The sequence below is a fragment of the Lagopus leucura genome, unplaced genomic scaffold (assembly GCF_019238085.1).
Source record: "Lagopus leucura isolate 7727_CA_CO unplaced genomic scaffold, USGS_WTPT01 Super-Scaffold_100022, whole genome shotgun sequence".
Lineage (NCBI taxonomy): Eukaryota > Metazoa > Chordata > Aves > Galliformes > Phasianidae > Lagopus > Lagopus leucura.
In genome coordinates this window covers 3,092,896-3,119,878 of record NW_024962275.1, presented here as the reverse complement: position 1 = coordinate 3,119,878, position 26,983 = coordinate 3,092,896, and the positions used below count along the sequence as shown (strand labels likewise).

The window sequence follows — 26,983 nt, the reverse complement described above, 5'->3', positions numbered from 1 at the left end:
GTTTGAGACATCCCCACATGTTGCCTTGGTCCTCAGTTTTAGGACATCTTCATCCCCATCCATCATTTTGGACCCCAGCTGCTGCGGTTTTTGGGTCTCCTCCAGAGCAGGGCTCCGTGCCCAAATGCACAACCTGCTGCAGGATAAACACCTCCTTTTGCTTTGAGCACCCTGAGAGTGAAGGATAGGAGGGTGACAAGGCATAGCTCTCATCCCATGTCCTCAGAGAACACTGTGGTGCCAAGCCCTACTCCAACCCCTTTAAAGAAGCCAAAAAACAGAGAACTGGGAAGAACGGTCCTGAAGCCTCGAGGAATGTCCCGAGGTTCCTGTTGTGCAGCACTCGTGTCACTCATCCGCAGATGACGCAGTGGCTGGTGGTTATTTTAAGTCAACATCCTGCAGGAGCCAACAGGAGGCCAAGACCCCAGGGAACACATGGGGATGTGTGCCAGGGCTGGGCTTTGCCCATTGGTGGTGGCGTTGGGTTGGGGCATACGGTCAGGGCCTGTGTCCCCTCTGTGTGTCCAAGGTAGGATGCTGGGTGCAGTGGTGTGATGCTGAGTGCACTTTTGCAAGAGGAGCATTGCAGTCTTGCTGGGGATCTACGCTTCCCCGTGGTGGGATTTCCTTGCTCAGTTGGTGCTCTCTGGGGGAGCCGGCTGGGGCTGGGTTTGCTGTGGGTTTGTCAAGCACATTTCCCACTGTGCAATGCTTCTGTTGCTTAAAAACCTTCTGGTCTGCATCTGTTTGGCAAGAGATGTGTTTAGGGGCAGCAGACTTGCTTGTAGTTTTCCTCCCCCACCCCATCCCTGGAGCCATGGAATTGCAGTGATGAGACGGAGCCTTGCTTACCCTTGCACCATTTCTACATGCCCATAGAGGCGAGAAGAAGTGGGACAGGAGAGAGACCTGACTGCATGCGGGTGACAGAAGCCATCATTTCCCAGGACAGCATGAACTTCAGCAGCCTGCAGCTGAAGGCAGTGGCTCTCAGACCCCACCACAAAGCCCCGCACTCCAATCAAGGGGCTTTACTGTCACCTGCCCCTCGCTGCCTGTGTGTTTGCTGCTGTGAGCCCAAGGCAGCTCGGGGGTCCTGGGGGAGTTCCCACAGCCCCCCCCCCACAGCCTTCTGGCTGCTCCCCCCGCAGTCAGCCTGGGGGCCACGAGCCTGCCTCTTCCTTGCCTAGGATTGTTTTGCAAGCAGCGTGACAGGATGAGGAGGAAACGTGCCAGGAATGGCTCCATGTCTCCTCTCGGGAGAATTGCTGGCTATTTTTAAACACCCCTCTCTCACTCCCCTGGGACAGCCGAGCTGCTCAGAGCACGACGGGTGCAGCCCCCCCAGTGCTGCCTGCAGCAATCTGTGTCCTCTGCACGGCTCAGCTTGCACAGCTCCCCAGCCCTGCTCCTCGTATGTGGTCTGTCCCTCTGCACCTTCCCTTTAGCATCCCTTTGAAATCTGAATTGTGGTATCTGTAGGGTGGGCCCTGGTCCTGCATCCCCTGGTCCTGCATCCCTTAGTTCTACACCCTCTGGTCCTGCACCCTTTGGGGAGTGATGCTGCTGGGTACAGGGGGTGAAGGAGGGAGGAGGGCAGTGACAGCTCTGGAGTTGGGAACTCTCTGTGTTGGTGATCTTTGGGTTCTACACCAAAAAGACCCAAAACCAAATGGGATTTCGGAAGCGGTGCTGGTGGAGGAGAATGCATCGGGAGGTTGGGGGTGTTGAAAAGCAGCCTCTAGAGGTCTGGCGGCGATACCAGATGAGATTCAAGCCCTTTTCTCTTCTTCTCTCTTCCAGATTTCTCAAACCAAGTGAATTCCACATCCCTGAACTCCCCGACGAGCCGAGGCCCCATGGCCACCCCATCCCTGCACCCGTCCATCGGGCCGGGCATCGGCTCCTCGTTGGGCTCCCCAGGCCAGCTGCACTCACCCATCAGCACCCTGAGCTCACCCATCAATGGCATGGGGCCACCCTTCTCCGTTATCAGCTCCCCCATGGGCCCACACTCGATGTCTGTTCCCTCCACGCCCAGCTTGGGATTCGGCACCAGCAGCCCACAGGTGAGGGGAGAGCGGCAGGGATGTTGCTGCTGGTTTGATGGGGCAGAGCCGTGGTTTTGGGGTTTGATCCAGTCCCACTTCTGGTTACGTTCTCCCAGGTTTTGAGGATTGAAACCCCACTGCAGATAGCACGGGGAGCAAAACCCCATTTCAGACAGCATGGGGATGTAGGCAGGCGCCACAGGGTGGCAAAAAGCAGAACCCAAAGGGGGAAATGAAGCCCGGGGCTTCCTGCTGCTCCGATGTCATATGGGGGACCGCTGGGGTGTAGAGCAGGACCACAGCCATCCATCAGCTGTCCCCTCCCTGCCCACTGCTCCTCTTTCCCTTTACAGGGGGAGGAACTGGTGTTGGTTGGCTGAAGATTATGTAAAAAAACTCCAACTAGCAAGAGATAAGCTCTTTTTAAAAATAGCAAGATTGGGGAGAGCTGGCCAGCCCCTGCCACCTGTTGCTGGCTGCTTGCACGATATGTGTTTAGTAAAAGGGCAGATTAAGGAATTGGCTACCACCTGCCACTCAGTGCCGGTTTATTTATCCCAAGCCCTCGCTGGGAGTCAAGCACCTGCCAGCACCTTTATTTTTAAATATTGGCCTGATTTATTTCCAGCAATAACGGGGTCTTTTTGCCTCTGGCTGGGGAGGGACATGCCGTGCGGGCACTGTCAGCCATCCTCAATGGAGATGCAATGGGAGAGGCAGCGTAGGGTTTGCCCGTGCCCCTGTAGGTTCAGGGGGAGCTCTCTGTGCAGCCTCCTATCCCGTGGCAAAGGGAAGGGGAAGTGAAATGGTGCTTTGAAATGGGCAGTGCCAGCTCTGAAGTGGTGGGGAAGGAGTGGGAAGCAAGGTGGGGCTGAGCCGCCAGCTGGGAGGGGTGGAACGAGGAAGCTCTGCTGTTAGGCACGATGCGGTGTAGGAACTGGAGGAACCGAAATAAAACCTAACCACAGAGTAAAAAGGGGAATTGAGAGCATGGTCAGATGGTGCCTGGAAGCAAGCCGGCGGCACGGTGTCTCCCAGCCCTGGCGGCACAGTGCCGGCACCACGGACTTGTCTTAAGTGGTTTTCCTTCAGGAGATGGTGAGGAGGTTTCCAGCCTAATGGCTCCTGTCCATCTGTCCCCTGTCTGGGTGCATTAGGGCTCCGGCCCTGCAGCAGGCACCTACCTGGGCTTGCATAGGAGCATAGGAGGAGGAGGAAGAAGAGGAAGGAGTGCAGTCCCCCCATTGTGCACCGGCCGGCAAAGCGCCGGGGGTAATGAGGCGTGCGGCCCCAGCCGCCGGGTGGGGATCACCCTGATGGAAGGTGGTTTGCATCAGATGGCAGATGCCACTTGCCATCAGCCCATGCCTCATTGCCTCTGGAAAGGCAACAGAGCAGAAGGGTGTGGGGCAGCCGTGCCGGGGTGGGACGGAGATGTCAGCTCCCAAAATCCCGGCTGCGTTCCCTCTGCTGTTTCTTCCCATGCAAGCTCTGACCCAGCTCCTCCCGGTCTGAGCTTTGCCAAAAGACATCAGCTCTGACCTCGAGCATCTCCTCCTGCCTGGGATCTCACGCAGCCTCCAGACGCAGTCCGGCTCCCAGGCGACTGCTGGGGACCCTGTGGGGAGGGAGGGGGCACGAGCACTGAGCTGGGCACGAGCTGGCAGAGAGCCTGAGCAGTGTGAGCAAAGTCCCAGCCTGCCCAGAAGTCTGTTTGCTGGGATTTAGTGCGTGTTTAAGCCGTCTTACTTAAAATTGCTGTGAAAACAAAGAAAGCATAATTTTCTGTAAGAGATAGAAGGGATGGACTTGCAATGCTGGAGGCTTCTTCCTCCCTCCTGCTTTGTGCTGCTCGAGGCAGCACTCGAAGCAGCTTGGGGCACCGGGGGAATGGATCAGGAGCAGGATTAGGCTCCTCTAGAGCCTTTACACAATGATTTTTGAATGTGAGTGTGTTACGGATGGAAAAAGAGGAAAACTCTGGTTGCCATTAGACCAAAGGGGATTTGATCCCCCGTGCAATGAACTAAAAAGGGAAAAGAGAGGAGCCGAGGAGTCCCGGCGCGTGGGGCTGCCACGTCATTGGGGAAGCAGAGCAGCAGTTCTGTGTCCCTGCTCCATGCTGTGTATGGTGCATTCCCATGGCACGTGCTCCCAGCTCCGCGCCAGCTATAGGGGAAGGAGTGGGGCTGGCGCCAGAGCGGTGTGGGAACCTCATAGCACACGTGGGGCTGGGGCTGCAGGAGGAACTGGTGACTTCTCCCATCCTGGGGCTGACTCAGCTCCAGCGGGGCTGAGTTGTGGGGGCGGTGGCACCCCCATGTCCTGGTACCCTTCAGAAGGAAGATGCTCACATGCTTCTCACGTGGAGTTTGGGGTTGGGGGCTTGATGATGAAAAGCTTATTTTAGCAGATATCTAAAGTCTTCTGCCCCAGCTCTGATGCAGCACCTGATGATTAGCTCCAAAATGTGTTGTGGGGGTGTTGCCAGTGACCCCAAAGCCGTATGCAGTGTTGCAGCTTAGTGTGGCTCATGCCTTTCACCCTGGTGTTGTGTCATGTCCCCAAGGGATGCTCCTGCTGCACCCCTGCTCACTGGGGTGGATTTGCCTCGCTGTGTGCTGTGGTTATCAGCCCTCTGCCTGCCAAGTATTCCCACCAGCTTGGAGGCTTGAAAGTCAGAGGAGTGGCTGTGGTCTTCTAATGGACAGAACGCGAGCCCCAGGACTTCCCTGGATTAATCTGTGACAAGTGCAATTGCCCACTGTCTCTATTAAGGAAGAGAAAGACAACAAGCTGAGACAAATCCTTCTCTTAGTAGTTGGCAGGAGCTGCAGAAGCCTGGCTGCCCACGCAGGACCCCATTATACCTTCCCTGGGCAGGGCTTTGGTCCTTGTGGGGTCCCTCCTGCATCCCTGTCCCCTCTTGATAGGACTGTGCAGGAGGGCACAGTGACACCAGCACAGAGCATTTTTGCAGAGGGGTTTTTCTGATGGCACTGAGCATAAAATCTTGTTGCAGAGAAAATCCCTGAGGCCCTGAGGGTGCAGATGGCTGCTGTGATGGGGACAGCAGCCTGGAACCTGCAGGCTGGGGCTGCGGCTCTGTCCTCACACCTTTCCTTCACGCCTCAGTGAGTTATTTGGGCTATGCAGCCATGGGCAGGGTAGCAGAGCACAGGTTGCTGTGAGCTTGTTTCCATTGCCAGGACTGAGCTTTCTGACAGTTCCGTGCCTCAGTTTCTCTCTGTGCAGGAGGGGAGCACCATCCTGTCCTGCCAGGAATGTGGAAATCAAGTCAGGAATGTTTCATTGAAATCCCAGAGCTGCTGATGGGGCCACGCCAGCCCCTCTGTTCCGGCTTTCTTTGCTTTATTTCCCAGTTCTCTTGGACTCTGCTGAAGGCTGTGAATGGCAGGGAAGCATCCCACACCTGCAGCTCTGCAAAGCCAGACCTTGTTGCACCTGGCTCACTGATCTTTGGGCTCAGGTGCCCACATCCTCCTCTGGGCTCAGCACTGTGGGTTTTAAGCTGTTTGTTCCCATTTGAGGCTTGTCCCTTCTTTCATACGTTTCCCTGCCTGTACCTGATCCCATGTGCTCCCTGCTTGTGTTCTCACAGCTCAACTCACCCATGAACCCCGTCAGCAGCTCAGAAGACATCAAGCCACCCCTGGGGCTCAATGGAGTCCTCAAAGTGCCAGCACATCCCTCAGGAACAATGGCCTCCTTCACCAAGCACATATGTGCCATTTGCGGGGACAGATCTTCAGGTAAGGCTCCTCCTGCACTGCAAGATGCCAATGGATGCCAAGGCACATAGGAGCTCAGCATCATCCCCCTGGCTTAGGGACAAAAGTGCTCAATGGGAAAGAAAAAGCCTCCCCAGGCTTGCTTTCTCCCAGGTGAGGTGTGCACAGCTCAGCTGTTTGACCTCCCCATCCTTTACACTGCCCTAATGGTAACTAGAGAAGTAAACAATTTGTCAGGCTCCTTGGTAGAGCCAATCCAGTCCTTTATCCCCAGCCCCCAGCAGGGAGGACCAGCCATTAGCTGAGTGTCCCTCTCTCTGCCTCCTTTGATCTATGGCTGGGCTCATCACATAGCACCAGATAAAAAGATGTGCTTCGTGGAGTCTCTCCACTGGTGGGAGATAAAGATGTGCTAATTCCCTTTATTCTCACAAAGCTTTAAAAGCTTTCAGCTCTGTTACTGCCCTGCTGTCTGAGTTTTGTGGTCGTGGGAGATGCCTCCTGCTCATCCTGTTGGGCTGGGGAGGGTCGTAGCGAGGTGCCCCCAGTCTTGCTGCATGGATAACCAGGGGTGGTTGGGGCAGTTTGTAGCCCCACAGAGCATCCTGGTGTTATGGAGATGAATGAAGGCAAAGCCTTCCTTGCTGAAGCTCCGAGGAGCCTCTGGCTCTCCCAAATGCTGCCCTGGGAAGGATCATGGAACGGCTTTGGGTTGGGAGGGTCCCTTCGAGAAGATCTGCAGGTCCACGACGAGGGAAAGCAAAGGATCTGTAGGCACCCAGCACCCTTGCTGAGCCCTTTCACCCGTCTGCAGGTAAACATTATGGGGTGTACAGCTGTGAGGGCTGCAAGGGCTTCTTCAAACGCACGGTGAGGAAGGACCTGACCTACACCTGCCGTGACAACAAGGACTGCTTGATCGACAAGCGCCAGCGCAACCGCTGCCAGTACTGCCGCTACCAGAAGTGTCTCGCCATGGGGATGAAGAGGGAAGGTAAGGCAGTGAGCCCCCCTGGGGTGCTGTGTGTCCTGTGGGCACCTGGCCATGTGGTTGGGGTGACACACGGGGCTGACAGGCACACGTTGTGCCCTGTCTGCCTATAGCTGGGGCCGTGCTGACCCAGGAGCGTTCCCTGGCAGTGCTGGCTGCTTTTTTCTTATTGGGAAGAAAGAAGAAATTCAGTCTTGCAAAAAGATATCCCTTCCCCTTACTGGAATTTAAATGAAGGCTCTAAAACTCCCTGGCAGAGCCTCTTTGAAGTGCTCTTTTTAAATGCTGACTGCATCTCTCTGAAACTGCTGGCAGAATGGGCTTTTAGCAGGCGCGATGGGAAAGTGACCCCGCAGCGCTGCTCAGGTCTCCGCTGCCTTCTCCCCTTACGCCTTCACTGGGTCAGGCAGAGCCCTTTCCCTGCTGGCATCACTCTGGAGAGCCCTTGAGGTGCCCTCCCTGGTCCTGCAGAACTTTGGTGCTTGGAAACTTTGGAGTTTTCTGGTGCAAGCAGGGATGGGTTGTACCATGGAGGTGGCTGTGGCCAGCGCAGCTGTGAGCAGAGACCTCATTTGAGTGTGGTTTAGGGGAGTGGGTTTTCCATCCCCTTGGGTTTTCCATCCCCTTGGTTTGTGAGCGGTGATGGGGAACTGCTCCGTGCCCACCAACAGCAGCAATTGCACGGGCAGCACCAGTGAAGTTACAGCTCTGTTAATTAATCTCTAAACGGTGGTGGAATTCCCCGGGGAGCGCGCGTACAGTGCGAGGGCTCTATTAATTCATCTTGATTAACATTATCGCAGTGAATAGCAAATGAATTCATAACGATCAGCCAATTATTTAAAAGTGTGACAGATGGGAGCTTCATAACTCTCCAGGCGTGCTCAGGCGGTGCTGGCATGGCACGCAGAGGGTTTTGCTGGTGCATAAGGTATGATCCCCAAGCAGGCAGAGCTGGGCTCAGTGCCTCGCTCCCCAGGTCGCAGTAAGGCTGGCAGTGCAGAAATGTCCCATTGCTATAGTGGAGCTGGAGCTCCCTGAGCTTTGGTTTTGAGCGGCTCATTAGTGCTGATCCACCTCATTTGCCAGCAGATGATCTCTGTCCCATTGCACCCATCCCACTGCTGCTGTCCTTCCCTTGTTGGCAGCCCCGAGCCTTGGCCATAGTCGTCCCCACAGCATCTCTTTGGGGAGCAGCTCTGGGCTGCATCCTGCACAATGGTTCCTTTTGCCCCAGTGCTTGCTTACAGGAAAGCTGGCTGTTATCCTCTGGTGTAAACTGTTACCTCTTTTAAGTAACAGAGCTGAGGTAATGGGCCTCATTTCCTCACAAAATACCTCACTCTGGAGACCTAATTTATAGCCCCATAAATGCAGAGCAGACTCCTGCTGAGAAGCATCTCTTTTGTAGCACAAATGTGTTTGTATGTCGTGGAAGGACAGCAAAACCCTCTAAATTAAGTAGTGAAGGAATCACTGTTCAGTGGTTCTCCAGTGACTGCTCTACACCCTGGTATTGGGAAGGGGCAGGACAGAGGGAGCTGTTTGGGTGGAGGCTTTAGCAGCCATGTCTGGGGGATGCAGGCTTAGAGCAGGAAAAGGATTCCTTCTGGAGTCTGCATCTCTGGCTGCTCCCTGTGAAAAAACATTACAGCACATCCTGATGCTGTACGAGCCCTATGGATTCTGGAGGTGTTGAGGCTCTGATAAATAAGCAACCAGGAGCATTTTCCCACTGTAAATTACTGCCAGCTTTGTGAGCTTTCGATTTCTGTGCTGTCTCCCAGTGAAAAGTTCAGATTACCATCAAGATCTTTGACTAATGCAAGGACTGTTGTGATGGGGTGGCATCTGCATCCACAGGTGTAACTCTGGTTGATCTGGCAACCATTAGGGTCTGAGGTGAGTCTTGGTTTGCTAAACAGCTTTAGAGCCTCTAAAGCTGTGTGCCAGCAGCTTCCTGTTTCAAAGGAAAAAGTGGGAAGTGAATTAGATGCAATGCCAGTAGGACAGGTTGGTTGTGGGATGCACTGGGGTCCCTGTGTGGCTGCAGATCACCATATGGAGCCCCAGCCCTGCATTGCCAACAGCAGGATATGCTGTCCAGGAGCCCTTTCCCATGCTCTTTTTGAGCCACCACAAGGACCCAGCGCAGCCCATCCCATCCCTCCATCTCCTTCTACTCTCCAGGCAGCTTTGTTAATTGCAGCTGTCACTAATTGCACATGTGATGGTACCTGATGGGATGGGTGCTGGTCCACCAGGGAACCTTCAGCACACCAGGAGACAGAAATCTGCCCCCTGGCATTGCTCTCTGGGAGTCACACCGTGGCCTGGCTCTGTTCACAGCTTGCTGTGCTGTATGACAGAACCATCCCTGCGCCCCGACATCCTCAGGGTGAACAGGAGCAGGAATATGGGAAGAAAGAGCAGGAATTGGGTCTCCATCTCACTGCTCTGAACAAATGCTGAACCAGGCAAGCGGCCACAGCCCAGTGAAGGGGCAGAGTTCAAGAGCAACAGTTATTTTTAGGAGTAATTTTGGGATGGGAAATGCTTTTCAGCTTAATGAGGTTGTTTCTTCTATCCTTTTAAAGAGCTGCTCTTTAAACCAGCTGGTTAAGTGATGCTGGGTTTGTTTGTTGTTTTGGAGAATGCTCCAAGGTTGAGAGTTAAGGGTTTGGTTTGTGCTTTTCTCTCATTGCTTTGGCAGGGCTGTGGTCAGGTTTTGAGAGTGAAGTGTCCTTGAGGTTTTGGTCTTCCAAAGCCGTTCCCTGCACGGATTGATTTCATGCAAATACTTCAATCCACTTTTTAACACTCCATTTCCATGGCATTACATTCGTAGCGTCACAGCAGAATTCTGCCCATCTTAAGAAATAACCAAATGTGGGATTCAGTAAATGTGGAAAAAAAAACGGCGCCATTGATTTCCTGTATCACAGCCTTTGAGGTTGTTCACAGTAATAAGAAGCTGCAACATAGGGGAAAAAGAAAAAAGGAAGCATGGCTGCATGAGGACAAAGCAGAAGAAACGCTCTCAGAGCTGGTTTCCTATGGCAGCACTTTCGCTATAAATGGGTACCTGAGGCATAAGCACTTCAAGATGCACAGCTAAGATACAGCCAAAAAAAAAATAAAGCAGCAGAGCCCAATAAATTCCACTGCTGGTGAAATGTAAACCCAGTAAACCCTCCCTGAGCACCTGGTAGGTAAACAGCCATGCACTGTAGGCTATGACAAACCCATGCAGGTTTGAGTCCTGGAAGCCACCAGAGTTTCTGGGTCTCTAAAGGGCATCCCAAAGTGTGGTGGAGGGCAGTGGCATCTCCCAGTGCCCTGGTGATGTCCACAGAGCCACCCCAATTGCAGCGGATTGGAAGGGGGCCATTGCCATCGAATCATAGAATGGCCTGGGTTGAAAAGGACCACAGTGATCATCTCGTTTCAACCCCCCTGCTGTGTGCAGGGTCACCAACCAGCAGACCAGGCTGCCCAGAGCCACATCCAGCCTGGCCCTGAATGCCTGCAGGGATGGGGCATCCACAGCCTCCTTGGGCAGCCTGTTCCAGTGCCTCACCACCCTCATGTGTCTCTTCTGTCCATTATTGTCTGTGGCTTTTATTCTGCCTAGGAATGGGTTGAGCAAGCTGCCTGCTCTGCAGAGCCCACCTGTGGCATCTGACCTCAGAGAAGATCCCATTGGGTCAGTGGTCAATAGGTCAAGTTCTGGGGAATTATTCTCTTTCAAGAAGAGTTCAGCCAGTAGTCCACAGTGTTGTTCCTGGAAGGATGGATTTCTATCTTGGAAAGAAGTGTACCCATCTGTATCAACTCAGGGTAAGCCATAATTACAGGGCACTGAGCCCTCCCCAAACCATGGCACTGCTGCTGGGGGCACCTCAGCTGGCTGCTGCCTGGCGGATGGATCCTGCATTTTTGGCACGTGAGCAGCTCAGTGTTGTCTGCAGTCCACGGGATGAAGCATTTTGGTGCTTTCGGAGGGAGAAGCTGCCAAGAAGTGGTTTGAGCACATACACTGCTGTGCTTGTCCTGGGGAAGTGCAGATGGGCTTGGGATTGTGAGATGCAAAGCGACAGCAAGCAGCCATAGGCAAGAAGAAGCCAAATCAAGCGGAATAACACGAGCACATCTTCATCAGGTGCCATGGAAAACACAGGCTTCTGTCTTTGGCACGGCTGAGACATAGCTGGAGGAGGCGAGGCTCTGACTGCAATATCTTTTTTCTCCTCAAGTGGATTGCAAGTTTTAAGCCCTTCCCTTCTGTTAAAATCACACTATGGAAAAAAAAAAAGTCCTCTCAACCATATGAATCTCCTTGAAGAAAAAGAAAAGCATTGGCACAACCATCAGACGGGGCTGGGGCACATGCTCTTCATCGCAGGAGTGTTACTGAGGCATGGCAAGCAGAAATCCTGCTTCACCTCCTGCTCTTAGTGCTGAGCAAGTGCTGTGCTGTGGCCACTCATGTCATTGTGGCTGGGAATGGTCCTGAGACCTCCAGGTCCCTGAGCTGCGTGCCCTGTTCTTGTCCACCTGCACAGCAGGACGTATTAGATGGGAGCAGAAGCAGTCTCCAGAGCTGAACATGGTTGTTTCCTCTTAAATACATGTTGGTTGTGTCACCAGGGACAATTTGGGTCTAGAAAAAGAACGTATGGGAGTGAGAGGAAAGATTCAAGCAGGTTTGATGTTAGCTTCGGAAAGGACAGATAAGAACCAGAACCAGACGAGGTCCAGATGGACAAAAGGCACTGCACAAATCTGAGTGTTAACAGCAGCAGCCTACCTGGCCCTGGGCAGCCAGGCAGAAAACACTGCGAACCTCAGGAGCCTCTGCAGCTCTTACATTTAAAAGCAGTTTGCAGAAATGACCTCTTGCTTTTTGCAGATTTCAGCCAGCAAACAGAATGTCCTGTTGGCATGCAGAGCTGCAGAGCTGGGCAGCAGGAAGGCTCTGCAAACCAGGCTAATAGGAGCAGTATCTGTATAGGATAGCACATGCTTTAATTTCCTGTTGTTAAAGAAGAAGTTTTATATTCTAGCTTGTATTTTTTTTGCACTTGGGATGGAGTTGGTTTAGCAGCCTGAAGGGTTTGATTGTGCTGCACGCAGCTCTGGTTTCACTGCTGCAACACCTGCGCCCCTGCTGCTGCTCCTCTCATCGCACAGCCAGGTTCAGATTCAGCAAAGAGGGAAAGTGTTGGGGTAATTGTTAATAAATAGCAGGCTTTGGCATGGCTGAGTGCCTCATTCAGCCCTGAACAAAGAGCTGGGGAGGTTCAGGCCCTGGTCTCTCCTGGTGGCAGCTCCTGTTGCTCGAGCTGTGTCCTGTGGGAACTGTGGATTTAGGGCATGTAGCGCTGTGATTGAGACAGAGATAGTTACCAGTGTAACTGTCTGCGTGGAGCTGCTTTCCAGGTTTAGCGACAGCTTTGTGCAGGCTTCAAAAGGAGATGATTAATAATAATGCTGTTAGCATCTAACGAGCATTTTTCATCTGTGTACTCTTCAGACATTGACTCATCAGCATGTGACATGCTTCTGGCTAGGTGGCTTCTCCTGCATGGGACCTGGGGCAGGTCTGTCCCGTCTGGTCAGAGCTGAGGGCTGGGTCCTGCTTTGCAAGCAGCACGTGATGGCACAACCCCATTGCTGTTCCAGGGGCCTCTGTGGGAATCCAGCACCAGCAGCTTCGGGAAATGGTCTGACTGTAGGCTTATCTGTGAAAGTGACCCGTTTCTCTTTTCTTTAGGACTCCCCACTGCTGTCCCTTCACCTCCTCGTTTTCTCCCCCTGCAGCTGCGCCCATCCGTTCCTCACACCCACTGAGCACACTGCTGGCAAGCTCAGGTTGGAGAGCAAGGCAGCAGGTGTGTGTGCTCTGCAGCTCGTAGGGATGCTGAAGGTGTCCAAGGCTCTGTGGAGCTCCGGGGTCCCAGCTCACCCCTGGCACCGTAGTCAAGAGCCCTGGGCTGATGCTGTCCTTTTCTTCCCTTCCCCAGCTGTGCAGGAGGAGAGGCAGCGGGGGAAAGACCGCAACGAGAACGAGGTGGAGTCCACAAGTAGCGCCAATGAGGACATGCCTGTGGAGAAGATCCTGGAAGCAGAACTTGCTGTGGAGCCAAAGACAGAGACGTACATTGAGGCAAACATGGGCCTGACGCCGAGCTCGGTGAGGCACCTGTCCCTTGGTCCTTCTGTCCCATCCCTTGGTCCTGCTGTCCCTGCACAGGGACGCAGCAGGGAGCTGGGGCTTGGTGTTGGCATGGCGGTAACGCAGCAGCCGGTCTGTATTTGGGTCAGGGCAAGGTTAGCTTGTGGGAACTGGAGCTCTGCAATGCAGCTGCTAGATGAGCTCAGGTGAAAGCATGAGGAAAGCAAGCCCCTCTGCCCAGTGCAACTGGCAGCACTGGTGCTCTGCTGCCTGGTGGCCATAGAGAACGATGCTCATCCACAGCTGCAGAGAGGAACAGACGCTGCAAGGTGTAATTAAAAGGGCTCACGGAGATTTTGTTTTAGTTAACAGCCATTAGCGCTAAAAGCAGGAAGGCACTCCATGCTCTGAAGAGCTCCTAGTCCAATCAAGGCAGTAAACAGAGCTTTGTGGCTGAAGTGCAAAGAGATAAGAGCTGTAAAATAGGGGCGTGACTTTTTGGGTGCTGAATTACACAGCTGGGAGGCTGTGAGAAGGGGAAAGCTGTAGAAGTTGGCTCTCGAGTCCCTTTCCTATTGGAAGCCTGTGTTACAGTAGGGCTTGCTGGAAGCAGCAGGGCTCTCACAGGGCCTTGTGCAAACAGGAGAGAGCTGGCAGGAAGAGAGTAAAGAGTGAGAAGCTGTCAGAGGGAGACTGTCTTGGTGCTTTTTCTTAGATAATTCCCTTATCAGCATCCTTGCTTTGAGAAAGCCTCACTGCAAAACAGCTGCCTCCAAATGTGAGAGCCAACCTATCCTCTGGAATTTGGTTCCTAGGACAGAGCCCTCAAAAAGAGCCTTATCGCAGAGCAGCACTCACAGCCCTGCAGTTAGGATGCAGAGCTGATTCCTCAGTACCCTCAGTTCCCATGGAAGCAATGTTCCTCTATCTGTAGGGCACCTCTTGGCTGTCCAACCCTCCTTTAACTTCCAGCTGGAGTTCTGGAGCACACATCTGCTTCATCCGGAGCAGCAGGAACATGTGCTGAAACATCCTATTACATCTCCTGCTGCTCTGCACGTGAGGCCTGGGATGCTCTCTTTAGCTTTTACCTACAAGAGTGCTTTGTGGCTTGCTAAGTGAAGTGTAAGGCATCTTGCTTAGCTGATTTCTAAGTGAAACTCTTCTGAAGCTTCTTGAGCATGGCATTGCTGCCCCATAGCCAGGAGCTTGGCTGGGGGGACCAGCACTGCCATGGCCAATGAAGGGCTGGAGGAGCTCTCAGGAGTGGAAATACTTGAGGGGAGTTGGAGGCAGCATTGTGCTGGCTTGAAAACAAACCCCAGAGAGCGAGGTGAAATAAATGGGTTCGTCTGGCACTGCGTCTCCTCAGCCTCTTGTAGCAAATTGGAAGCTGGTTCCTGCATAATTCAACACGCATTACTGTGAACAAGGATGTGTGTTGCATCTAAATAGAAGCAGGAGGCTTGTTGAAATGCCCTATTATTGTCGGGCTTCTGCCGATGAGGTGACATTTGTAGCAGGTTTAGTGACTGTATGAGATCAGCAGCGTGGTGATGGTGAGGGGGGATGGAGGTGTTACCCTCCTCCAGTGCTCCACTGTGAGGCGAAGGTGCACATTCAGTCCTTAATAGATGCATGCAAGCTGTTGCCTTCAGCAGGGCAGGTTGGGTCCTTGTGTTTGTGCCCCACACCTTGGTGCATCTCTGAGCACTGCTGGAGGAGCAGCACCCAGGTGAAATTCTGCTAGGTGCTGTCATGCTTGTGGCTGTCACCTTCCTGCTGCCGTCCCTGGGTGGCTTTGGAAGCAGAGGTACCTTTGCTTTGCAGCCTGGCAGTGGTTTTATCTTCCAGCCACAGGGCTTTGGCACAGCTCTCGGAGCTGATTTAAGGGGGGGCAGTGGGGGGAATGCTTGGCTCTGTCCCAGCACCTTAGTTGGCACCAGGGGAGATGGGTGCAGTCGTGCTATGAAGCCTGTGGTGGGGAGGGGTGGCTTTGGCTCTGCCCCTGCACCCCAGCAGCCTGAGCACTGCCTTGGATGGGCTCCTGACTGCTGAAAGGCAAAGCCTGTAACTGAGAGGTTTTATCCCTATGAGTTCTTAACCGGCCTTTAGCAGCTGGTTTCAAGTCACCATTTTCTGGAAGATGCCTCCAAGCTCTGGTTTTCCAGTAGGATCAGGTGCCCTCCTGTCCTTTCGTTCTGTCACACTCTGGCACTGTGCCCTTGCTATTTACTGCAGGGGGAGATTTGCTTTCCATGCATGGGACGGTTCTGAGGCACTGCATGGCAGAGCCCTTCCTGGAGGGCTCCAGAGCTCTGGAGGCCTTTCCAGAACTCTGGCCCACAGGGGGTGATGCCTTCAGCTGCCTCTCAACATTAAAATTCTGCCAGGAAGCACCGTGGTCGTCCCAGGAACTGCAGTGTGAAGCAGAATTAGCACCAAAAGCCAAGTGCAGATTATGCTGCCTGCAGAGCAGCCGTGGTGCATTCAACCTGTGAGAGCTAGGTGCTGGCATTCCCCAGGGAGTTCATACAGTCACAGAATTTGGGTTGGAAGGGATGACCCTAAAGCACATCCAGCCCCAGCTCATACTGTGAGCTGCTTGCTCCAGACCAGGTTGCCCGTGGCCCCATCCCACCTGGCCTTGAGCATCTCCAGGGATGGGGCATTGCCCAAGCTCTCTTGAGCAGCCAGCAGGGCTGGGGGGCCATCCCCATAATGCTCCCCCCTGACCCGTGGAGCTGAGTGCCAGCCCGTCCCCATCCATCTCTGTGAGCAACAGGTGAGAATACTTTGAAGCCGGGTGCTCCTACTCCTGCCATATGCTGGTTATTTTAAGCCTGGAGATGAGAGATGTTGGCCACTGAGACACAGAATGGTGTTTGCTGTCAGGGGACAGCAGAGCCATCCAGACAGGGGAACATATAGGGGTGGCTCTGGGCAGGATTGTAGGGCTTTTTCCTTTTCTCAAAGCAGCATTTCTCACCTCCCTTTGGTTTGTGAGCACTTGGTCAGCTCTGCAGTCAGCAGAGGGAAGGGTTCTTTCCACAATATTTTATTCTCTGACCTTTTCCCTTTCAATTCCCTGGGGCTGATGCATCCCTTATGGCGTGTCGACCTCCTGCTCCCTCCATGCAGCTGGGTAAGGGGTGTGCATTGCATGCAGAATCCCATAGTGTGCTAGGCAGGTACCTCAAAATCCACAGTGTCGAGGAAATATGAGTGGAAAAGTGAGAAGTCAGCAGTGTGGGTGGCAGAAAGAAGGTGAAAAGGAGAGAAGGAAGGAGCACACGGTGGGACACAGACATGTGCATATGGGGCAGCTCCTGCCTTGGCTGCACAGAACCCATGCCCCAGCCCCATGCAATGCAGAGGTGCAGCAAACGCTCCTTCTCTGAGTTTGAAACTGTTCTTTTAAGGACATAGAAGAGAAATAGTTGTACAATCAAAGCTGCTAGGTATCAGTGGAGATTGCAGGGATATGTGAAGGGGCTCATACATCCCTGTCCAGAGAGGTAAACCATATATACACACTTGTGCTGGCAGGGTCTGTCTTTGCTGGGGTTAGACGGTCTCTTCCCATTCCTAATCACAAGCCCACTTTAGCTGTTAGCAGTTCCTTTAAACAGGGATTTGGTGTGTTTAGGCTGACTGTCCTCCTTGAGAGCAGATGGTTTGTGTTACTGGGTAATATTTCAAAGGAGAGGGTTTTTCTCCTTACTGTGATGCCCTCTCCACGCTGTGGGGTGCAGTGAGGAGGTACTAGCAATGGGAATGTGCACGCTGCAGGGTCCCTGCAGATGATACCCACATAGATTGAACACAGAGCTCCCAAACTCGGGGAGCAAGCAGACAGCAACCCCTTCCCTCTTCCTCCCACGTTCCTCCTTGCTTTCTTCAAACCTTTCCATCTCCTCTTTGCAGCCCAACGACCCGGTGACAAACATTTGCCAGGCGGCCGACAAGCAGCTCTTCACCTTGGTGGAGTGGGCCAAGAGGATCCCCCATTTCTCAGAGCTGCCCCTGGATGACCAGGTCATCCTGCTGCGAGCAGGTGAGCCCCAATGCACTGCGTCCCTCAACCGTCGTGCTGGGATTTGGGTGCTGGGAACTGGAGAGCCTTTAGCTGCTTCTGAGGAATAACTTCAGATCGTTCAATTGCTAAGTGGGATTGAAAAAGCCCCAAGGGATGTGTTGCTGAATGGGATCCAGAATGTTGCACCAGCTGCCAGTGGGCTGAAAAATGGCCTGGCCTTCTGTGTGATGAATGAGATGCTCAGGAAATCAAGGGCACGATGCGCCAGCATCCTCCTGAGCTGGGACTGGAAAGACAAGGGGGTTTGGGTCTGTATGAAATGTCATAGAACTGCAATGTTTGATCATAATTAAAAGCAGACAGGGGAGAAAAATATATATCGCCTTCCCTCTCCCACCCACCAAGATGAAAATGAAGTTCTTTGGGTTTATTTTAAATTTCCTTATGCTGCAGGGGGTGTGGAGGAGCGGGGGCTCTGGGAGGTTACAGGCAGTTAACTGGGATGGAGGTGGTCTTCCAGCAAGTAAACGCAAGCCTCAGCTGCTGGCAGGTCCTGCACAAGGACTGGGGAGGGGCAGGAAATTACAAGCAGACTCAGTGAGGGTGCATTATAGGCACAAAGCTCTTCTCATAGCTCCCGTCATCAGAGAAGTGAGTACAAAGGCTTTGAGTCAATGCAGCAGTTTTGTTCCTTGAAACAGAGGGGCAGGCAAGTTGTTGGTGGGATGTGGGAAATCCCTTCCAGCGAATGACAAACTCAGTGGGAAGGATGAAATTGGGATTGGAAAGGAAAAGACCTCAGTGGTTTTAATGTTTCCATATTTTCCCCCAGATGCACTTGGAGTGAATCCTAATAGTTCCTAAGGGTGGTGAGGCATTGGCACAGGTTGCCCAGAGAGCTGGTGGATGCCCCGTCCCTGCAGACAGCCAGGGTCAGGCTGGAGGGGCTCTGAGCACCCTGTGGAGCTGTGGGTGTCCTTGATCACTGCAGGGATTGGGACCAGATGGCCTTTCAGGGTCCCTTCCAACTCAAACCATTCTGTGATTCTGTAATTGCTGCAACTGTTTGTCAGAAGGCGGCTGAGGAAGGCTGAACTGGAGATGTTCTGACCTGATGCTGTCTCTGTGTTGGTGAGGGGAGGGTGGGGGCTGCAGACCCCATCGTGGGGTTCTGTCATGGGTTCCTGAGCACGAGGAGCTCCCGTTGGTTCTCCGCTCCCAGCATCTCTGCAGGGGCCTCAGATAACCTCCCCCAGGTCCTTTAAGCTGTGGCTTTATCTATTATTGAGCGGCGAGAGAACAGCTGCCCATGAAATATTTAAGTATTAAAACTTAGCTAAGAGCCTCAGGTGCACTCATGCATCCTCTGAGGCAAAACTAAGTGGAGCACGCATGGAGGAGCGGTGCTGGGTGGTGGCTGCAGCTTTCCTCTGCAGTCTTGAATCATTTAAAATCTTCCCTCCTTGGGCTTTTTGGAGGAGGAAACCCAACTATTTTTCAGCTGCTTTGCCTGGCTTTCCTTTGTGCCAAACCTGCTATGGTTGAGACAGCAGTAACATTTTATAGGGCTGAGAGGGGGAGCCTGGTTGGGGTTCCTTTCATAGGGCTGAGCCCACAGTGCCTTTCAATGAGACACCATCTCTCCAGGTCCCCTCCAGCTTCCTGCAGACTCTCCATTCTTGGCTTTCTTGGTGTTGCAATCCCTCTGCAAGTGCCAGACCTCACCCAACCTGTAACCAAATAAACGGTCCCTTGATTGGGGTGGAAACATCCTGTGGCCACTTAAGGAACAGTGAACTTTATTCGCTGGTAACAATTTCTAGTGACATCACTGCAGCTGTAGGTAAACACAGCACGCGTGGACCTTGTATTTATTGCAGGCAATGAGAAAAGGCACTTTTCTGTGGAAGGAGGGGAGGTGGAAGACGTATTTGCATGGCATTTCTAGCCCGGAAAAAGAAAAGAAAAAAAAAATGCAAAATTAAATAAATGGAGAATTCTGGGCCCTGCTGTACAAATCTGTGCTCTGGATATCTGGGCTGGGTAAATCAGGCACATAGCGAATGTGAGGACTGTAGAGGAGCCATCTTACCAAAGATGCCTCTCTGGTAATAAAGGTCAAGCTGATTTCCAAGGCATGGTTGTGGCCACATGGGATGCCCATGGAACAGTGTTGCTCCTCCAGATTCTGAGCTACAGAAGCCGTGCATCTCAGCCATTGTATCCACTGATGCCAGGGCAGTGATGCAGCTGATTCCCTCACTGTGAGGACGTGTGGCTCTGACCCATGACCTTGCTGTTGTTTTCTCTGCAGGGTGGAACGAGCTCCTCATTGCCTCCTTCTCCCACCGCTCCATAGCTGTGAAGGATGGGATCCTGCTGGCCACCGGGCTGCACGTGCACCGCAACAGCGCGCACAGCGCCGGCGTCGGGGCCATCTTTGACAGGTGGGAGAATGGAGAGAGTGGGAAATCCCAGCTCTGTCCCTGTGCTCCGTGTCCCCTGGTAGAGGATCTCCTCTGTGCATCCTATGAGCGCGTCGTGTCGCTGCTCCTCGGTGTGCAGAGCCAGCAGCACAAAATAGCTGCACAGATCACAGCCCATTGCAAAGCGATGCTTCTGCCACGGGGTCCGGATGCCTCCCAGTGTTATGAGGGGCTTCTCTTTATTTTCTGTTTCTAATTGGGCCGAGACGTGGTTTTATTGTCAAAGTGAAAAAGCACCAGAAATACACAGTGGGTTCCACAGGCACATCCCAGCAGCTCTTCAGTTGTTTGGGAAAGTGTTCTAGAGCAACAGCGTGGCTCTGGGCATCGCTCACACTGTGGCTGTTATAAAGAAAGGTTGAGGGAACTGGGCTTGTTCAGCTTAGAGAAGGCTCTGGGGAGACCTCATTGTGATCTTTCAGTACTTGAAGGGAGTGTATAAGCAGGAGGGGGAACGGCTGTTAGGTTAGATATTAGGAAGTTTTTCACAGAGGGTAGTGAGGCACTGGAACAGGCTGCCCAAGGAGGCTGTGGATGCCCCATCCCTGCAGGCATTCAAGGCCAGGTTGGATGTGGCTCTGGGCAGCCTGGTCTGCTGGTTGGTGACCCTGCATATAGCAGGGGGTTGAAACTATGTGATCATTGTGGTCCTTTTCAACCCAGGCCATTCTATGATTCTGTGATACGATTCTGATTTCTCTGCCCCAGCCTCATCCTGAGGCACTGACTTGGAACCAAACCACCGATGCTTCGATGCTTTCTCACTTAGCAAGGAAATTGCTCTTTGGTGCTGGGTGACATCATTTGTTTCCTGTGAGGTCATAAGTGCAAGTGCATGACTTCACTGCAGGCTCCAACAGGAAACACTGGGCAATCACTGGAAAATATTTCAAGACCGGCACCTGCAGAAGGAGCAAAGGGAGTAATAAAAATTACCAGCAGAGGAAATTGCTTTTAGATACCTGCCTTATTTTTTTATTACTTTTTTTTTATTATTATTATTATTTTTAGATGGCTTTCTCAGGTGCCAAATTCACACTGAGTGCACAAAGCCAGTCCTGCTGATCTCTGTTCTGTCTCACAGGAACCGCTGATGTTCCTGACAAGCAATTTTTGATACAGGAGGAAAATGAGGGTACAAACGAGCCCTATCCCATGACTTTATTAAACACGTGCCTCTCTCTAGGTCTGATCTTGCTTTTTTTCCTGTTTCTTGTTAATGCTGACACCTGTGCTTCTTGTGTCCTTTGCAGAGTACTGACAGAACTCGTGTCAAAGATGCGAGACATGCAGATGGACAAGACAGAGCTGGGCTGCCTGCGAGCCATCGTCCTCTTCAACCCCGGTACCCGCAGCCACCTCCTCTTGTGGCTGATGCTCTTTGTGATCCTTTCATTACCCATAGAGCTCTCTTGCAATTCACTGTGTGCACTGCTGAGAATGGGGCCAGCTTTCAGACATGTCCCATGCCTGGGTCCGGATCCATACATTTCCCCCAGTGCCTCTCCTTTCCAAGAGGCATTTTCCCCTCTCTCTCTGGAGGGGTTTGGTTTGATCCATGTACGCCTTCTCCCCATTCCCAGCATCCCAGCTGTACAGAGTTCTGGTGCTTTAGGGAGTGTTGCTAAACAAGAGCTACAGTGGATCTGGGTCTTTTAGAGAGACAAAGGTATGGATCAGGGCAAAGTCAAAACATGTTGTTATTATTATTGTCCCTGTTCCCTGATCCCACGCCAGGCTTTTCAGCAGGGTTCAGTGCTGTCTCTTGGTTTCGTTTTTCAGCTTCACTTTTTTTTTTTTTCCCCCTTCTTATAATCACCAGCAATTTGTTGCCTGCAATTTGGGATTAGCCGTATTTGGTAAAAGAAGGCAGATCTGGAGAGGTTCCCATCCTGCATGTGCTTGGGTACAGTGACTTTGTCCCTGCCAGGCTTTGTCACATCAGGGTGACCCTGAGCAGGGGCTTTTCTTACAGCCCTGCTGCAGGGCTCGGTGTTGGAGGGAGAAATCCCCCAAGCTGATGCCTGGAAGGCTTCAAACCTTTTGCTTTCAGGGTCTGTGACCACTGGAATGAGCCAAATGGTTTGGGGTTGGGATATGGAGTGTGGTGAAACACACATAGGGGGAAACCTTGTGCCCATCTCAGGGGTGGCAGCTGATGCTCCTTCTCTCACCCTTCAGACTCAAAAGGTCTCTCCAACCCGGCTGAAGTGGAGGCGTTACGGGAGAAGGTGTACGCATCGCTGGAGGCGTACTGCAAGCACAAATACCCCGACCAGCCTGGGAGGTGAGTCACTGCTGCACTGCCCCACCACACTGCACCCTGAGAAGTGGAGGAAAGTCCTTGTCCCCCCTGCTAGGCATCTCCCCACAGCCCAGCAGGAGCGGTCCTGAGGAGCCCTGGCTCTGCTGTAACGCCCACAGAGGTAAGGGGTATCGTTTCCCTTTTGGAAACCACGGAGAGCAAACCACAGCTGAAACAAGACACACACGGAGTTAATTTTCAGTGGCAGATGAGCATCATTGCTGGGAAGTGAAAGCCTCAATTGATGCTCCTCTCTCCTCCTCTCCTCCCCCAATCCAGCTGGGAATGGGAGGGGGAATTAGGAATGCTTTCCTGGACCGCTCTGGAGCTGAGTGGGCGCATTTTCCCAGTTACAGCCTTGAAGCTGGCAACTGCCAGTTAAGAGACTGACAGTCGTTTGAGAAACCAAGCAGAGCACTGAAAGTGCTGCTGGGGAAAGTGTGCTGGGAAGCACAGCCTGAGCTGTTGGGCTTTGTGTCTCACCTTCATTCCTGGTCTGGGTGGATTGGAAAAAGGATGCTCTTACAGCAGTGGATGCAGTAGGCAGTGTATTGGACCTGGTTATGGGATATCATTGTGCTGGCAGATGAAAAAAGACATTCTGTGAAGAGGTTTTGTGGTGTTTGTGGTTGGGTTGCGGGGTTATAAAGGCCCTCCCCCAGTGGGAAGCACTCTGAGCTTTGCATAAGCATTCACAGTCTGCAGTGGGGGTCGTGCTGGCACCAGTGTGGACTCTGGAGCTTGGTTTGCTGGCTTTGAACGGATATGGGGGCCTGCTTGTGCTGTCTGCACACACTGCTTTGCAAAAACCTCTAGGGGTAAACCTGTAGGGCTGCCCACAAGGGCCAGCATTGAGCCCTGCTCCAACACAGGACCCACTGCAATAAGCCCCAGGGGGCTCAGCAGGGTTAACTCTTGGGCTGCGAGTCTGGGGTTACACAGCCCCTAAGGGAACGCTCTCGGAGTGCTCCTGGCACAGCGTGATCCCCAGCTGGGGCTGGAATCAAGTGGTGGAGCATTGCGTGCTCCCTGCTGCTCTGCAAGGAGGACATGGGCTGTGCGTGCTGGAGGGAGCAGGCAGGGCTGTCCTTCCCACCCCCTCCCCCCCCCCGCCCCCCAGCATGCTGTGCTGAAGGCTGGTGTGCTCACAGTTAAACATCTCCAAGGGCTGCAGCCATCATCTGGTTTGGTTTAAAGTGAAACTTCCTGAATGGGATGGTAGAGCTGATTTGTTTTTCCTGGCTCTGCTCCCGCTGTTCTTGCCAGCTCAGCAAAAGGAAAAAGAAAAAAAAACAGAAGAGAGAAGTGTGCATGCGTGTATAACATCAGTGTGTTTGTGCGTGGTTCTGTGTGTTTCCTGCTCCCCTTCTCTCTGGGCTGGCTCTGTTCATATTGAAACCCTGACTGTGCTGCGTTAAAGCCAAGTTCAAGGGCTTTTCTCCCCTCTGGTGGGCAGTGTGGGGGCTCCCAGGGTGGTCCTGCTGACCCCCACAGGACCCCTTTTAATTCCTCAGCTGCTTTCCCTTTTGCCTGAGCAAGCTGAGAGCTGCTGCACTCTCTTTGCCGCAGGGACCCCGTAAACAAGTCAGGCTGCTCCCTGCATTTAAAGCATGGCACGGATACAGCGCACCCAGCCCAGGGATGGCCCTTCGTGCCTTATTTTCCTCTTTCAGCTTAGCAGATGTTTGCTGTAAATATCCGCTACCAGATCTTCAAAGCTAGGGCTGTAATTAATGATTTCTCATTGTGATTTCTTTGCTTTGGGAGCAGCAGAGCCTGTGAGCTCCCAGCCTGCGCGCGGTGCAGCTGAGGCCCTCTAACTCTGTACCATATTTCCTACCCCCAGGTTCGCCAAGCTCCTGCTCCGCCTGCCAGCCCTACGGTCCATCGGCCTCAAATGCCTGGAGCACCTCTTCTTCTTCAAGCTAATAGGCGACACGCCGATCGACACCTTCTTGATGGAAATGCTGGAAGCACCCCATCAAATGACTTAGAGAACTGCCGCTGGGTCAGTCCCTCACCCAGCCAGGGCCATGCGGGCTCCGTCCTCTGCTTCCTCCTCCTCCTCCACCCCAGCCCCTTCCCTCTGCTCCCCAAATGCTGGAGGCACCGTCCGAGCTTCTCCGCGTGGTCCCCGGGCCGAACCCGCACCTCCCTGCCGCCTCATCACGTTGACCTTTTTGTCCGTTTGCTGTCACTGCTGCATCTAAAGACCTCTGATGGCTGTTTTTTCCCTGCGGTAGATGTAGAGGAGTGGGGACGGATGGCTTCGCATCAGTGCTGGGTGGCACGTGGCATGGGAGCAGGGACGGTCCCGTGCCATCCCGGCCCCGCCGTGGGGTTTGGACGAGTCAAGGGAGCGGTTCGGCTCACCGGATTTGCAGCTGGCTATTATCAGAGGATGGAGTTGTTTTTTTTTTTTGGTGGTGTTTTTAGGTTTTTTTTTGTTGTTTTTTTTTGTTTTTTTGGTTTTTTTTGAACAAGAGAAAAGGAAAAAAAAAAAAAGAAAATTATTCTATTTTTGGTTTCCAACTATTCTTAGTAGTCTCAGCAGTTCCTTTGCGAAAGGGAGAGGCTGTGGGGAGGGGTGGCTCTCACTGGGCTCTATTAGTGAGTCACCGTGGCTGCACGGAGCCTCTTTGCTCAAAGCAAGGGGTTTGGGACTGAGCTCAATCCCTCTCTGAACAACGTGGGGCTGCCCTGTCCCCCTCTGCTGTCCCCAGTGATGCTGCTCCTCTGGGACACGTAGCTCTGGAGTGCTTGCTTTAAGGCTGCCAGGGATGTGGTTCCACTTTTCTGCAGCTCACGGAGGTCCTGCTGGGCCTCCTGCCCTTCTTGCTGTGCCCAACGTCCTGGCACAGCCCTACAGGAGCTGCCTTATTGCAGGAGCTGTCATGCTGGAGCAGCAGGATCTGGTGGCTCAGCAGTGCTCCTGTTGGATTCTGTAGTCCTGAGTTCATGCAGGGGCATTTCCAGCCAGAAGGTGGGCTCAGCAAAATGCCCCACGTGCAGACTGTAGGGAGCAGCAGCCCTGCAACCACCAGCAGCCCATGCATGGTGTTTCAGTAGCTGTGGTGCAAGGCAGCAGTTAGTGGGAGCTCTCAGCCGTGCTGCTCCCTGGGGCATTCATTGGCAATGATGCAGGAATGGAGCTCACCATTCCTGAATATCCCTCATTGGAATGGTGGAGGACCTGTGCCATTCACCTCACCCTCTTGCATTAAGCAGGGGAGAAAATGAGAGAGAAGATCAGAGTGAAGTCTCTCATTGGGGGTTTCTCCCTCCATAACAGGACTGAGCGTCCCAAACACACCATGGGTTGGGGGGAACCAAGGCTGAGTGCTGCGGTTGGCCCTGGACTGAGGGCTTCCCCACGGCTTTTATGTCTGCTGTAAGACAGCCAAGTGGTCCCAAAAAGAATGCAATCTCCTGCAGAGCATCCCACCAGCTGCTCTGTGCCTGGGGAACACAGTTATCACCTGCCTGTTCTCACCCCACTGGCAGCTCAAGTTCCAGCTCCATCCCCATCAGGCCATCTCCTTGCTGGCAAATCCACAGAGGTGGGGAAAATCTTTTGGCCATCTTTCTCCAGCAGCCTGCATGCCGCTGAAAATATTATTAAACAGCTTCACCCTGGAAGAATTTGCCAAGAAAAGAAGGCGAGAGAAATGAAATGTAGTGAGAGTGCCAATAAACGGGGCTGCTCAGTGCCTGCCCAGTGTGAGGCTGGGGGCTGGCAGCAGTGAGGTCAGAGTGTGCTGGGGGTCGGTCAGCTGTGCACTATAATAAACCTGGACCCTTGTTTATCTCCCTTGGGTAGAACCACTTCTTTTTTTGCTTTTGTTTTTTTTAATGATTGACTGCTTGGAAGGGGCTGTTTTGGTTTGCACTGTTGGACGGCTGAGCATGTGCCCCCATCCCATCCCTTCCTGTCCATCGTATCCTTCCCATTCATCATATCCATCCCATCTCTTCAATCCCACCTAACTGTATCCCATCCATCCAGTCAAATCCCTTCACTGTCACCCCATCCCTTCCATCTTATCCCATCCATTCCATCCCATTTCATCCATCTCATTCATCCCATTCTGTCCTTCCTGTCCTACCCCACCCTGTCCCATCCATCTCATTCATCCCACCCCGTCTTTCATACCCCACTCTTCCCATCTATCCCATTCATCCCATCCCACCCTGGTTCCTGTCTGACCCCTACAAACACAAATGCTGTGAGCAGCGGGTTGCCTTCAGCATGCAGCAGGGTGCAAAGCCCTCATGCTGGGGTTCCCAGTCAGGACACATCTCTGTGCCTCAGTTTCCCTGGAGCAGCACAGTTCTAGGATTCCTGCCCCTTACAGAGGAAGCTTTGGGGAAAGGCTGAGCATTGTCCTGGTGTCAAGAGAGCTCCCACCTTGCTGTAAATCAGCATAGCTCACTGTTTCACAGCAGCAGCCTTTTGGGGCTCAGCCCCCGGAGATGAGCCCTGCTCCCCCATGCAGGGCCACCAAGGCAGCCGTCCCCAGCAGAAGGATGAGCTCCCGTGCCTCGCTGTCACCTGCCACAGCAGCCTTAAAGCAACCTGCTCTTGCATGAGTTTGGCTCTTTCATCTGTATTCTTTTTCACTTCTTGGCTTTTAGTTTTTTTTTCCCCCCTCGTCGTAGTTATCCTGACTGTATTACGTGCTTTTTTGAGGAGGTGATACATGGGTAAAAGAAAGGAAGAAAAAAAAAGGCACATTATCCACTGGCGAGGTAGGACGTTCATTTAAGCAGATCTTAGTACTCTCGCCAACATCTGGTTTCCATTAGGGTGATCATTTTTTATTTTTTATTTTTTATTTTTAAATATATATGTATTTTTTAAATTTTCTTCTTGCTGTTGGTGGGACAATCTTTAATTTTCTAAAGATAGCACAAACATCAGCTTTTCAGCCCCCACCATCCGGGCTCAGAGGCGATGCTGTCCCCATCAGAGACCGCCTGGGCTCACGGATACGTGCTGTGTATACATGTATGTACTGTAGATATATACACTGTACAAATAGCCTCACTCACATATACATATATTATACCTGTAGCAATGACAGACTTTATTTTTTGGTGTTGTTTTCAGTTGATTCTTCCCCTCCCTCCCCCCGCGTGTTGTTTTTGCTTCCGTTGTATGCGAACCCCTTTCCCAAT

At 52.8% G+C, this 26,983-nt stretch overlaps 1 protein-coding gene across 1 annotated transcript; it reads left to right on the top strand.

The window, feature by feature from the left end:
- The first annotated feature begins 1,806 nt into the window (after positions 1-1,806).
- Positions 1,807-26,917, top strand: RXRA (retinoid X receptor alpha). Its single transcript, XM_042878728.1, has 9 exons — positions 1,807-2,072; positions 5,677-5,827; positions 6,621-6,800; positions 12,824-12,993; positions 16,903-17,032; positions 19,329-19,461; positions 20,754-20,845; positions 21,682-21,787; positions 23,652-26,917. Exons 1-9 carry the CDS (start codon positions 1,863-1,865, stop codon positions 23,797-23,799), a joined length of 1,320 nt encoding a protein of 439 aa, XP_042734662.1. The 5' UTR covers positions 1,807-1,862; the 3' UTR covers positions 23,800-26,917.
- Positions 26,918-26,983: the final 66 nt, after the last annotated feature.

Coding starts and splice junctions, on each gene's coding strand:
- RXRA (XM_042878728.1), top strand. CDS start 1,863: ATGGCCACCCCATCCCTGCACCCGTCCATCGGGCCGGGCATCGGCTCC. Junction 12,994..16,902: donor TGGGCCTGACGCCGAGCTCG/GTGAGGCACCTG, acceptor TCCTCTTTGCAG/CCCAACGACCCGGTGACAAA. Junction 19,462..20,753: donor GTCGGGGCCATCTTTGACAG/GTGGGAGAATGG, acceptor TGTCCTTTGCAG/AGTACTGACAGAACTCGTGT.